At 41.6% G+C, this 14,605-nt stretch overlaps 1 protein-coding gene across 3 annotated transcripts in view; it reads right to left on the bottom strand.

Annotated features, from left to right (window-relative positions):
* ZNF346 (zinc finger protein 346) overlaps nt 1-14,221 on the bottom strand; it is a 58,622-nt gene extending 44,401 nt beyond the window's left edge. For 2 of the 3 annotated variants that reach the window (XR_010321027.1, XM_003404682.4), the window contains exon 1: nt 12,693-14,219. Coding sequence is in view for 2 of the 3 variants with exons in the window: in XM_003404682.4 (XP_003404730.1) it covers nt 12,693-12,846 (154 nt within the window). In the remaining variant the exon portion in view is untranslated. Of the gene's footprint in view, nt 1-12,692 lie in introns of all 3 variants that reach the window. The other variant, XM_023551766.2, reaches the window with a different exon arrangement.
* Between the last annotated feature and the right edge of the window lie 384 nt (nt 14,222-14,605).

The raw sequence follows: 14,605 nt of genomic DNA, 5'->3' as shown, positions 1-14,605 counted from the left end.
TCAACCAAAAAACCATGAAAAAGCCTTGGAGGGAGGTCTCCTCGGTGTGAACTCCACAAGATCAAAAGTTTACCTATGCCAGTCCTTTTGGGCAGAAGGGCTGAGGTGGCAGGCTATTACTCTGCCCTTGAGGATTCTTGTTTATTTTTCCATTTTTCTTCTACACTGTTTAGTAAATTTTTGTGAAAGGCCTTGCCTGCTTCAGCTGTGCTCAGAAAAACCGAGGGAAGGCGATCTATGAATACATTCCGGCCAGTGCTTTAAAAAAAAAAACGGGAGGGGTATAAGGGAAGTACCTCAGAATGAGAAGCCTAAATGGGGAAGATGATATACAGGAATCAGAGCCCAGCTATCCCCTCCTTGCCTAGATAGTCTGGATTTTGTTTTAGTAAAGGACATGGGGTTGCCTTTTAAGAATATTCAGAATTTGGTTCCCTATAAAATAAACAAGCAGGGATCATGTCCTTTATGACTTTGTATCCCCAGTATCAAGTACAATACCTGACCGACAGCAGGGGCTTAGTGGGTATCTGGTGAATGAACGACCTGCACCTCTCTGCTGGAGGCCATTCTCCGGGTGCACTGTATACTCACACATTCTACATACCTGCACTCACAATGAGTTGTCTATATGCCAGCCTGGGGCCAGACCAGAAAGAGGACAGACAGGGTATAAAGTAAATAAATAAGCAAGACAGTGACAGAGAGTAAAAAATGTTATGAAGGAAAAACAAAAACAAGAATAAGTGATACAGAATAGTGGGGGCAGTGACGACCACCCTGAGGAGGCATCAGATACAAGAAAGTCTGGGGAAAGAGTGGTCCAACCTGAAACAGTGCTAAGTTTCTGAAGTAGAGATGAGTTTGGCATGTTCATGGCATGAACTACAGATTTTATTCTTAATGCAGTAGGGAACAACAAGACCTAGTTTATATTTTGAAAAGATTACTCTGATTGTCGAGTGAACAGTCTGTACGGGGACAGGAATGGAAGCAAGGAGAAGAGTAACGAAGCTGTCACAGTCTTTCAGGCAATAGATGATGGAAGCTTTAACTAGGCAGGTTGGCAATGGGGATGGAGAACAGTGGAGGATTTGGAATTATATTCTGGACGTAGATGAGACACCCAATCTCTCAGATTGGGTGTGGGGGTGAAGGTAAGAAATCAAGGATAAATCTTAAGTTTTGAATTTAAGCTACAGGAACTCGAGAGTACATGAGATGAGAACTGAAGGCAGACAGCCTTGGAGGAGAAACTGAAGTATTCTTTTGGCCATGCTAAATGAGTGGTCTATTAGACATCCAGGTAGAGATGTCAAATACTCAGCTGGAGATTCAAGATGGAGCTTAAGGGAGAGGTCAGAGCTGGAGATATAAAACTGAGAATCATCAGTATATCGAGCACATTTAAAGTTGTGGAGCTGGAAGAGAGCACCTAGAGTAGGTGGTGAAGAAAAGATGGCCTGGTACTGAGTTTTAGGAGCCTCTGAATTTAGAAGTCAGGCAAAGGAAGTGAAGTTGAATATAAAAGAAAATGAGCAGAGGAGTGCGGCTTCTAGTTATCCATTCCACCAAAAGCAACTATTAAACTGCACAAAATTGAAAAAACCATTTCAGCACTCTGAAAATTGACTAGAGGCATACAACAATCTGAGAAGTGTTTATGCTTATGAAACTGCTGGACTTTGGGTATGAACTTTTTTTCACCTGGGTCTGCTCCCATCATCCCTCGCATTCAGTTGGGATAAGGTTCTGAAAGGATGGCGCAGGCTATGAGAACCAGTAGATTCCCAGTAGAAGGGGGACTCACTCGATTTCGAGCAGTGGATAATGCCCATACCCAGCAATATTGTTGGTGGAAGTGGTGATCTCAGAGGTAGGTGAGCAGGGAGGGCCACAGCTCTACTAACTTGAGGTTGCAGTGTGGTTGTGGCGAGCAGTTCCTTGGCTGAGACTGCATGACAGTGAAGACCTGCGAGGGTCCAAGTTAGCCACACACTCCTGGCCAATCATGAGGTTGCATACATGTGCATAAGAGATGCAAAAGGGCTCACTGCAAAGTAAAAGCCAGGGCAGATTTCAACGTGGCCCAAACTCTGAATGTGCTTCCATACTCACGTACAGATCCAACAGCAGAGGACAGAGGCCTTACTGGTTCCAGGTGTTTGAAAACAAACTCTGTCCAATCATTGGCTGACCATTAAACAATACAGACAAAGGCAGGCAAAATTATAAAAAAGAACCAAATGCTATTAAAGCCTTAGCCACCACGTAAGCAGTTTCACTGCTCTGAAGCCACCAAGCTGTGAGGAAGCCCAAAGCATTCTATTATTCTATGCATGAAAACCACATGGAGAGGTCCTGAGACTACCATGGAGAAAGAGAGATGCCTGGCCAGCCCCTAGGAGCTCCATTCCCCTACTGTTCCAGCTCTGGCCACCATCTGACTATAACGTCATACGTGACTACAAGGCAGAACTGTCCAGCCAAGTCTTTACTGAATTCCTGACCCATAACAACCATGAGAGGTTTATGAAGTTGAAGGTAGTCCCGCCCTATAAGAATTGGCAGAGGGAAGGAGAACCTATATGAATTATCAGGATTCTGAGAAAGTGGGGTGACCGCACATCCCTGTACCCTGATATCCAGGCACAACTCTAATCCAACCACCAACTACCACCCTTTCCACAGTGGAAAAGATTTGACATAAAAGTGCTTAGAAAATCATTAGAGAGGCTGAAAGAATGGATACCCAGGTTGGGCTTCCAGGAACAACACCTTATTGTTCTAAAAGGTGAGCTGCTGTCTCTGAGGTCTCCATTGCAGACTTGCTGGAAGCAAGGGGCCTCCGCTGTCAATTAACCTGCCTCTCGACCTATGAATAGACGCTGGAACATGGATGAAGTAAGATCTCATAGTTCCATGATCTTTCTTGACAGCAACAATATCCAAAAGCACAGGAATATAGTCTTCACTGCATTTTTGCCTTCCGAATCTGATGAGATGGTATCTGATTGGAAGAATCTAGTTTGCATCCATACTGTAGCCAACTAGAAGATGTATGGGGCATATATTGAGAGATGCAATCTAGATTATGAAGCATAGGTTGATTTTAACAGGGTCAATGAAGTAGGGCTAGAGAGAGCTAGTGAAGGACAATAAGCTAACTCATAAACTTAAGAATTTTAGGAGAAGCAGTATCTGGGAGACAAAATGATCATGATACTTTAATCCAGGTTACAACTGTCTTTGAGTGACTTAGGGTGCCTAAAGTTGCCTTAGGATGACTTTGGGCCAGAAGGGCAGGTCACGGAATGTCTAAAACACCTCCTATATTCCAAAAGTGAACAGTGAACATTGCTGATCTATGACCTGCTATTCCTTGGGCCTAGATATAGCCTTAGAATTTTCAACTCATCTCTTTAGAAATTCACTAATTGAGTGCAGCTGGTCTTTAGAGAAAGATGAAACTTATTTACTACCCAGCTTATTATGGCTTATCCAGAGGCAGTGGGCTTCTAGGTATGGGTATAGTTGGAAAATAGCAAACGACAAAAGATTCTAGGAAGAGAAGGCTGGATATTACCTGCCCATGGTTCAGGTTGGTTAAGCATTACAGTCCAATGGGCAGGGTGGTCTACAAGAATTAAGTGAACAGTTAGTTCCATTAAGGTCACTTAGTCTTAGCACTTCTACCTATTTTGTGAATACACACTGTTAATGGTCTCAAGAGGCTTAAATTTTAATAATTTGATAAAGGCATGAAGAATGCAAATGTAAGGGGACTAATGATGTAATGCTAAAAGTTTCCTACTTAGAATACATGTTAAAAAAGAACCAAATGGAAATTCTGAAGTTGAGAAATACAATAAATGAAAATGAAAAATCCACGAAGAGGCCCAACAGCAGATTCAAAATGACAGAAGAAAGAATCCGTGAAACCGAAGACAGATCAATAGAAAATATCCAATCTGAAGAACAGGGAGTTAAAAAAGACTGGAGAATAATGAACAGAGCCTCAGAGACCTGTGGAACCGCATCAATGTATGGGAATCCCAGGAGGAAGAAGAGAGTGAAAGGGACAAAAAAAATTTGAAAAAATAATGTCTGAAACTTACCCAATTTTGATGAAAAACATTTATCACTAAGAACTCAAAATAAGATAACACAAACAGATCTACACCTAAACATATCATAGTCAAACTGTGAAAGATAAAGAGAGAAAATTGTGAAAGCAGTAAGAGAAAAATGACTCATCATGTATAGTGAAACAACAATGTACTTAATGACTTAATTTCTCATCTGAAACAATGGAGAACAGAAGGCAGTGGAGTAACATATTCAAAATGGTGATGAAGAACAAAACTGTCAACCACAAACTGTACATCTAGCAAAACTATGCTTAAAATATTATGCTAAATGAAAGAAGCCAGTCACAAAAGGCTACATACTGTGTAATTCCATTTATGTGAAATATCCAGAATAGGCAAACGCATAGAAACAGAATGTAGGTTAGTAGTTGCCGGGGGTTGGGGGGAATGGGGAGCGACTCCTAATGGGTACAAGTTTCTTTGCAGGATGATGAAAATATCCTAAAATTAGATAGTGGTGATGGTTACACAACTCTGTGAACATACTAAAAACCACTGAATCATATACTTTAAAAGGGTGCATTTTATGGTATGTAAATTATGTATCAATAAAGCTGCTATTAAAAAGAAAACTATCCTTTAAGAACAAAGGAAAAATAAAGACATTAAAAATAAAAAATCATTGCTAGCAGGCATGCCTTACAAGAAATACTAAAGGAAGCCCTTCAGCCTGAAAGGAAGTGAATCAGATGGTAACTTGGATCCACAGGAAGAAATAAAGGGCACTGGAAATGGTAAATACGTGGGTTAACTAAAAGACACAACATTGTATAAAATAAAACAATCATTATGACACTGTATCTTTAGGTTCATAACATACATGTAACATACATAACAATACCATATTTTTATGCAAATAACACACAAACCCACCCACTGCCACACATCTTCTATATCTGTTTGCCAACCACACCCTATCCCCTCAAATTGTTTTCATAAGTGCTGCTGCCCAATTTTTTTTTTCACATGTTGCTGTCCAAAAAAAATCAGCCTAGTGTACTTACAAAACTACCTCGTGGGGGACGCTGCAGTTGGCAAACAAATGTGGAAGGTGTGTGTTATCTGCATAAAAATATGGTAAAGCACAAAGGAAGTGAAGGGAATGGAGCTATATTAGATAAATGTTTTTATATTTCACCAGAATTAAGTTAGTATTAATCTGAAGTAGACTGTGATGAGTTAAGATGCATACTGTAATCTCTAGAGCACCACTAAGTAAACAACTCTAAAAAAAGTTAAAAAAAAAAATCAAAAGAGGAATTAAAATGGTATACTAAAAAATAACACAAAAGAAGCCAGTAAAGGAGGAAGACAAAAAGGAGAAAAATACCAAAATGGAAAATGTAAATCCAGCCATATCAATAATTAAATGTGAATAGTCTAAATACTCCACTCAAAACAAGAGATTGTCAGATTGGATTAAAAAAAGCAAGATTCCACTATCTGCTGTCTATAAGAGATATACCTTAGATTCAAAGACACAAATAGGTAGAGAATAAAGAGTGGAAAAAGATATACCACACAAAAGTAACCATGAGAGAGCTAAGGTGGTTATATTAATATCAGACAAAATTGACTTTGGGACAAGAAATATTATTAGAGACAGAGGGACATGTCACTGTATAAAATAAGAATTAATCTTACCCAAAGAGAGGTCTGGCCTCTGCTATTGGCTACTGGGAGGTAGCCCCTGGAATGTTCTTCCTGATAGGAGTCTTTGTTTTCCTGGGAGCTTTGGACAGTCTAATAATGTGATTTATGATGGGGGATTTGAGACACACCATTATCAGTTCTGAGCTCCAGAGAAACTGAAGACTAAAAGTACTAGCCTGAACCTCCAACAAGGGCTGGAGACTAAACATTAGCTACAGGGGTAGTATTTGATTGAGGCCCAGTAAAAACTCTGAACACCAAAAGCTCAAGCGAACTTTTCTGGTCAGCAACACTCTGTGAGTACTGCCACACACTATAGTTGGAGGAAGCAATGCTGTCTATGACTCCACAGGGAGATGATGATCGGAAGCTCCGTGCTTAGACCTCTCCCAGAATCCACCCTATGTGTCTTTTCCTTTGGCGAGTTCTAATTTGTATCTTTTTGCTATAATAAAACTGTACTTATAAGTATACTGCTTTCCTGATTTCAGTGAGTTTTTTCTAGAGATACATCAAAACTGAGAGCAGTGGTGGGGGCCTTTGAACTTGCAGCCGGTGTCTGAAGTGAGGACAGTCTTGTGGAGGCTGTTCCCTAAGACTTTGCAGCTGGCTAAAGTCCTTGCCATCATAATGATAAAAGAGTCAATACATCAGAAAGATATAGAAATTATAAATGTATATGCACCTGACGACAGACTCAACATGTAAAAAGAGAAAAAATAAAAACAAAAACAAACAAACCAGAATTTAAAGGAAAAACAGACAAACCAACAATAATAGCTGAAGATTCAATACCTCACTTTCAACTACTGAAAATCAGCAAGGGTCTAGGACAATACTATTAACCAACTTGACCCAAATGACATATACAGAACACTCCACCAACTGCAGAATACATTGTTTTCTAGCACACTTGGAACATTCTACAGGATAAACTATATATTAGGCTATAAAACCAGTTTCACTGCATTTAAAAGGACTGAACTCACACGATGAATATTTTATGAATACGGTGGGTATTTAGTTAGAAATCAACAATAGGAATAAATCAGGGAAATCTCCAAATATGTGGAAATTGAACAACATGGGCCAAAAAAAGAAAACATAAGGCAAATTAGAAATTATTTTGAACCGAATACATAACTGAGTATATAACACAATATATAAAAATTTATGGTATGCAGCTAAAGGAGTGCTTAAGAGTGAAATCTATAGTTTTAAACAAAAAATAGTCTCAAATCAATAACATAAGCTTCCACCTTAAGAGAAGCCCTGGTGACACAGTAGTTAAGAGTTCGGCTTCCAATTAAAGATCGGCAGTTCGACTCCACCAGTTTCTCCTTGGAAGCCCTAAGGGGCAGTCTACTCTGTCCATAGGGTGGCTATGAGCTGGAATAGATTCAACAGCAATGGGTTTTGGCCACCCTAAGAAATTAGAAAAGATCAATAAAATTGACATACCTTAGCTAGACTGACCAAGAAAATTAATAGGGAAGAAACAAATTACCAAAATCAGGTATGAAGGAGAACTACCAACTCTATAGAAATTTAAAAGATTATAAGGGAATATCATGAACAATTATTTTGACAACTTAGAGGAAATGGATAAATTCCTCAAAAGACAAATTATCAAAACTGACAAAACAAAAAAATCTAAACATATATATATATAAAACAAGAAAAGAAATTGAATTAAAGAAAAAGCCAGGCCCAAGTAGCTTCACTGTCGACTGCTATCAGATATTTTAAGAAGAAATAATACTAATCCTTCACAAATTCTTTCAGAAAATAGATGCAGCATTTTCAAACTCATTCTATCATGTTATGAAGCCAGTATTACCCTGATACCAAGGACAGACAAAACCCATTGCCGTTGAGTTGATTTTGACTCATAGCAACCCTACAGGACAGAGGAGAACTGCCCCATTGGAATTCTAAGGAGCAGCTGGTGAATTCGAACTGCCAAACTTTTGGTTAGCAGCTGCGCTCTTAACCACTGCGCCACCAGGGGTCGAAGACAGACAAAGACACAATAAAAACAAAAAACCAACTGCAGACCAATATCCTTTGTGAACATGGAAGTAAAAATCCTTTAAAAGTATTAGCAAATCAAATCCAGCAACATATAATTCAGAATATGACCAAAAAAAAAAAAAAATGACCAAGTACATGCAAAATTAGTTTAACACCTGAAAACCAATTAAAGTAATAAAAACCAAACCCAGTGCCGTCAAGTCGATTCCGACTCATAGCGACCCTATAGGACTGAGTAGAACTGGCTCATAGAGTTTCCAAGGAGCGCCTGGTGGATTTGAACTGCAGGCCCTTTGGTTAGCAGCCATAGCACTTAAGCACTACGCCACCAGGGTTTCCAATTAAAGTAATACACTACATTAATAGAATAAAGGACAAAACCACATGATCCCCTTACTAGATACAGAAAAAGCATTTGATAAGATCCAGCACTTACTCATCATAAAAGCTCTCAAAATTAGGAACTGGAGGGAACTTCCTCAACCTGATAAAAAGCATGTATGAAAAGCCCACAGCTAAAACCATACTTAGCAGTGAAAGACTGAGTGCTTTTCCCTGAGATAGAATATTTACTTTTGCCACTTCTATTCAACATTTTACTGGAGGTTCTAGCCAATGCAACAGAGCTAAAACAAACAAACAAAAAATCCATCCAGATTGGAATGGAAGAAGTAAAACTGTCTTTTTTCACAGATGACATGATCTTATATGTAGAAAATCCCAAAGAATACACATACACACATACACACACACACACACCTACCAGATCAATATGTAAACCTACAAGATCAATATGTACAAATCAATTTCTATGTAAGAGTAATGAAAAATCTGATAATGAAATGAAGTAAATAATTACATTCACAATAGCATCAAAAATAATAAAATACTTAGGAATAAACTTAACAGAAGAAGTATTTGCACTGAAAACTAAAAAACATCGCTGAAAAAAATTAAAAAGATCTAAATAAATGGACAGAGCCCTGGTGGCAGAATAGTTAACAGCTCAGCTGTTAACCAAAAGGCTGGCAGTTCTAATCCACTGGCTGCTCCTTGGATACCCTATCCGGTATCCTATAGGGATACTTCTATACTCCTAACCTATACTCCTATAGGGTTGCTACGAGTCAGAGTCGACTCAACAGCACACAACACAACAACATATAAATGGACAGGCATTCCACATTCATGGAATGGAAGACTCAACAATGTCAGGACTGCAATTCTCTCAAAGTTAATCTATAAATTCACTGCAATCTCTATCAAAATCTCAGCCTGTTTTCCCCAAAAGAAAATGTCAAGGTGATCCTAAAATGTATATGCAGATGAAAGGACCTAATAGGATACTGTTGCTGTTAGCTGCTGTCACGGCAACTCCAAGCACAACAGAAGGAAACCTTGCCAAGTCCTGCGTCATGCGCATGATCAGTTGGGGATTGGGCTGTTGTGATCCAGGGGTTTTCACTGGCTGATTTTCAGAAGTATAGCACCAGGCCTTTCTTCCTGGTCCATCACAGTCTGAAAGCTCCACTCAAACTTGTTCAGTATCATAGCAATACACAAGCCTGCACTGACTGACAGATAGGTGGTAGCTGTGTGTGATGTGCACTGGCTGGGAACTGAACTAGAGTCTTCTGGGTGGAATGTAAGAATTCTACCCCTGAATCACCAAACAATTTCAAAACTTACTGTACAGCCACAGTAATTGAGGCTGTGGCCCTGCCTCAAGAATAGGCATAAAGATGAATGGAACAGACTTGAGAGTTCAGAAATAAATCCTTACATCTATGGTCAACTGATTCTCAACAAAGGCGTCAAGACAATTCAATAGGGAAAGGACAGTTTTTTCAACAAATGGTCCTAGGACAATTAGATAACCCAATGCAGAAAATTTAGACCCTTACCTCATATCTTACACAAAAATTAACTCAAAATAGTTCATAAACCTAAATGTAAGAGCTAAAACTATAAAACTTCTGGAATAAAAAGAGAAAATTTTCACGACCCTGGGTTAAGATAGAGTTCTTAGATATGACACCAAAAGCATAATCCTAAGGGAAAATATTGATAAATTGAATTTCATCAAAATTTAAAACTTTTACACTTCAGAAGGCACCATTTAGAAAATGGAAAAAAAAAAAAGCCACAGTTTGGGAGAAAATAATCTGCAAATCACATCCTTGCATCCAAATACATAAAGAACTCTTACAACTCAAAAATATGAAGACAAAAAACCCAATTACAAAATGAGTAAAAGGTTTGAATATATTTTTCACCAAAAAAGATATACAAATGGGAAATAAGCACATGAAATGAGGTTCAATATTTGTTGTCTTTACAAAGATGCAAATTAAAACCACAATGAGATATCACTACACATTCAGCAGAATAGCTATAATAAAGATAATGATAATAACAAGTGTGGGTGCAGATGTGGAGAAACTGGACCCCACATACATTGTGATGCCATTAACAATGTTTAATAATTTTAATATTAATAATTTTTATATCTTCCTGATGCATCGGCCCTTTTATCATTGACTACATGAGTTTAGACAACTGCAATGGAGTTTGCCGAACTGCAAAGTCTGAGAGAACAGACTGCAAGACTGCCCTGCCTTCAGATACCACCTGCAAGTTCTGGGTACTCAGGGCCGTCCTCACTTTAGACCAGTTTGGCAGTTCCTCAAAATGTTCAAGAGAGTTACCATATGACCTAGCAATTCCACTCCTAGGTATACACCCAAGAGAAATGAAAACATATATCCACACAAAAACTCATACACAAATGTTGATACCAGAATTATTCACAATTAGACTCTGATGGTGCAAAGGGCGTGAGGGGTCCTAAAATCAAACTGGAAACAATCCAAATGTCCATCACCTAATGAATGGATAAACAAAATACGGTCTATCGATATAATGGATTCTATTCAGCATTAAAAAGAAATGAAGCAGTAATACATGCTACAACTTGGATGGACCTCAAAAACATGCTAAGGAGAAGATGCCAAATGCGAAGGACTACACATTGTATGATTCCAAAAGACAAATTATTTACAGAGACAGAAAACAGGCTAGTGGTTGCCCAAGGCAGGGGGGAGCCCTGGTGGCGTAGCGGTTAAGTGTTACTGCTGCTAATCAAAAAAAAGGTCGGCAGTTGAAATCCACCAGCCACTCCTTGGAAACCCTTTAGGGGAGTTCTACTCCATCCTATAGGGTAGCTATGAGTCGGAATTGGCTCACAACAACCGGTTTGGTGGTTTTTTTTTTTTTTAAGGCGGGGGTGGGAGTGAGAATTTACCGCAAAGGAGTGATGTGGAGTGATGGAAATTTTCTAGAACGGGATTGATGTAATGGTTACACAACTCTACACTTTTACTAAAATCATTGAATTGTACAATTACAATGGTGAATTTTATGGTATGTAAATTATAACTCAATAAAGCTGTTACAAAAACAACCAAAGTGAGTAGAAATTGGTGTAGCAGATTATCTACCTGGACCTTATACAAATACGGGAGAACTGACAATAGGAGGATGGACTGGGTCATAAGTAACACTGCACATTCATGCACACATACACAGTTCACTTTTCAGACCTAGTGCTTCAAGGTCCAGAGCATGCCCTCCCTTTCCCCCTAGACCAAAGGTCATTTCCTGTTTGTGCTCCCCCAAACTGCACCCATTACACATTTTAAAACTGTTTTGGTGTCTGCTTGGTGGACTAGACTGCAGCCTCTCCAGGGCAAGGACAGTACCTTCCTCATCTTTGTAGTTCTGATGCCCAGCCACTGCTAGGAACAGAGCAGGCATGAGCCAATGTTTGTCAAATTAAAAGAAAATTAGGAGGGGAGTTACTTTGTACCTAACAAGTTTGAAAGCATGAGTTGGAACACAGAGATGCTACACATCTTAATTTGGAAGTCAGACTAAACTTGTTCTTAAACTGAAGAAGTACACACCAGGGTAGAGTCTGTGTATCACCTCAAATTTAAACATATCTGCCTTGGATAGGGTCAAAAATTTATGTTTATCTCAAAGCAATCAGTTCACAAACAATTCATTAAATTTTCTAAGATTAGTCTGCTCAGCAAGCAAACTATTAGAGAAACCTAATTTCCCTGCAGATACCTGGCGGGATTTGCACAGAAGCCCAGATGGTTTGAGTACAGCAGGATAGAACTACCTAGCTGACGCTGCAGAGGGCGGTGGGCTCCAAAGAAGCTGGGGTCAAAGCAAATTTAAGCCAGTTTCTCAGGCTTCTGGCTCCCATCTCAGAAAAGGAACCCAGCAGTAGACGCTGGACATCTAGAAACAGGGGTAAGCCAGGGCTGTCACCAAGGCCAGAAAGAACAAAAAGAGAAAGCAGATATTTTTCAGAGCCCTCGGAAGTGTGGGGGTTGAGAGGAGAAAGACGAGAGACACTAAGGGTGGGGGGACTGGGAACTGGGATGGTGGGGAGTCAGGGAGAGATGGTGAGGGGTACTCGGCTTCGCTGCAGGTATGTTGGGAAATGTCTAGGGAAGAGCGGCGCTCAGGTAGGTGAAGAGGGCGGGGACAAAACCTGTGGCCAGAGGGTGAGAAGGTCCTTGATGATTTGCACGCGAGGGCCTGAATCTTGGGGTGCCGCGGCCCTGATTTTCGGGGGAGGGGACTCACGGTGCCTCGGCCGTGGTGAGGAACACTAGCCCCGGAGTCACCGCGCGCGTCACGCGAGGGGGCGGGCCGGGCGCCAGGGGGTGTGACTGTGACCCGCGAGTGTGGTCCGCGGTCCGCCAGGCGCTCCCGCCACACACCTCGGGCCGAGCAGGCGGGTGACGGGCTTCTTGTCGCTGAGGCTCCTGGACTCACCTTCCTCCCTCCCCGCAGGTTGGGCCCCGGACACCGCTTCCCACAGGCGGCGCGCCCCGTCCGGTTCCCGGCCCTCCCGCTCCTCCGAGCTGTTGTACGGCCCGGCCCCTCCGCCGTCCGCGGCCTCCGCGGTGCCCAACGTGGGATGTTCCATCTTTCCCGCAAGCCCAAACCGGCCGAGAGCCACTCACGCGCCTTGGTCTCGCGAGATGTGGGTCTAGGGCCACTATGCCCGGCCAACAAATCTCGCGAGGTTTGGGCGCTGCAGACCGCGTCGCGGCGCCCAGTGTGGCACCTTTATTCTATGCTGCTACTGGAACCTGGGAGCATTGGTTGTCGGTAGGCAAGCCGGTGTCCGGGGCCACAGCAGCCTCTCTCTACGGGAAGGGCACGTGCGACCCGTGGCTCTGGGTCCTCATCTTGCCTACGGTCAGCCTTTAGCACTCGCATTTCTTTCTCACGAACGCCCTGTTATCTGGAAATATTTTCCCCACTTTACTGGTAGAGAAACTGAGGCCCAGAACCAGGAATTGGTTTAATCAAGAGTGCTACTAGGAAGTGGTAGAGCCGTGGCTTTATCTCCATGATTCGATTACTGCTAATATGTCGAGTTCCTCAGCCTAGACCTTCCCCTGAACTGCAGACTTCTACATCCAGTTGCCTACTTCTCCAACGTAACTGTCCAAATCCGAAATTTTATCTTCCAACCTCAGACCTGCTCCTCCTCTCATCTTCTGGAGCCACCAACTCTTGCCTAGATTATTGCAGTAGGCTCCTCACTGTTCTTTTTCTTGGCCATCAAGGACCCAGCAGTCCAGGGTTCCTCTTGTAGCAACGATCATAGTACTCCTCTGTGCAAATCCTCCAATGGCTGCCATCTCACACTTCATCAGAGCCAAAGTTCTTACCTTGACCAACATGGTCCTCCACAATCTGACTCCCTTACCCTCCCTGGCCTCATTTCCTTTGTTACTCAGCTTACACTTCCTTCATTTCTACCGGGATCACACTGGCCTCCTGGAATGCATTTCCCCCAGATGGTCTCAAGGTGCAATTCCCGGCTTCTTTCCCTGGCTACCCTACCTAAGAATTCTCTCCTTCCATGCTGAGGACCTGCGTTGGATTGCTGGCCAGTGCACCTCATGGTGCAACCACCCAGCTGTCAGTGCAGGCTTGTGTGTTGCTATGATGTTGAACAGGATTCAGTCCAGACTATGTCGGACTAGGAGGAAAGGCCTGGTGATCTACTTCTAAAGATTAGCCGATGAAAACTCCATAGAGCTCAATGGTCAGGGGTTGTGATGAGTCTGGGCTGACTTGATGGCAGCTAACAACAGCAACACTACCAAAAATTTCTCCCCTGGCTACCCTATCTCAAATTTTACCCCTTTATCCACACTTCATGTCCACCTTTCCTGCTTTTTTTTTTCTCCTTAACACATCATTATTAGACATAGTATATATTTTACTTTTTATCTTGTTTATTGTCTCCCCACTAAAAGGCAAGGCTCAAGGAAGAAAGGGTGTTTCTTTATTTTGTTCTCAGCTGAATCCTCATCACCTTGAAATAGAGCTTGGCCCAGAGCCTTGTTGTTAGGTGCCGTCAAATCGGCTCCAACTCATAGAGACGGCATGTACAACAGAACAAAACGTTGCCAGGTCCAGCATCATTCTCACAGTCGTTGCTATGTTTGAGCCCCTTGTTGCAGGCACTCTGTCAATCCATCTTGCTGAGGATCTTCCTCTTTTTTGCTGACCCTCTACCTTACCAGGCGTGATGTCCTTTTCCAGGGACTGGTCCCTGCTGATAACTTGTCCAAAATATGTGAGATGAAATCTCGCCATCTTCACCCCCAAGGAGGACTCTGGCTCTACTTCTAAGACAGGCTTGTTTGTTCTTCTGGTGTCCATGG

This window comes from Loxodonta africana, chromosome 2 (genome assembly GCF_030014295.1).
Source record: "Loxodonta africana isolate mLoxAfr1 chromosome 2, mLoxAfr1.hap2, whole genome shotgun sequence".
NCBI classification, from domain to species: domain Eukaryota; kingdom Metazoa; phylum Chordata; class Mammalia; order Proboscidea; family Elephantidae; genus Loxodonta; species Loxodonta africana.
This window is presented reverse-complemented; position numbering and strand designations above follow the sequence as displayed.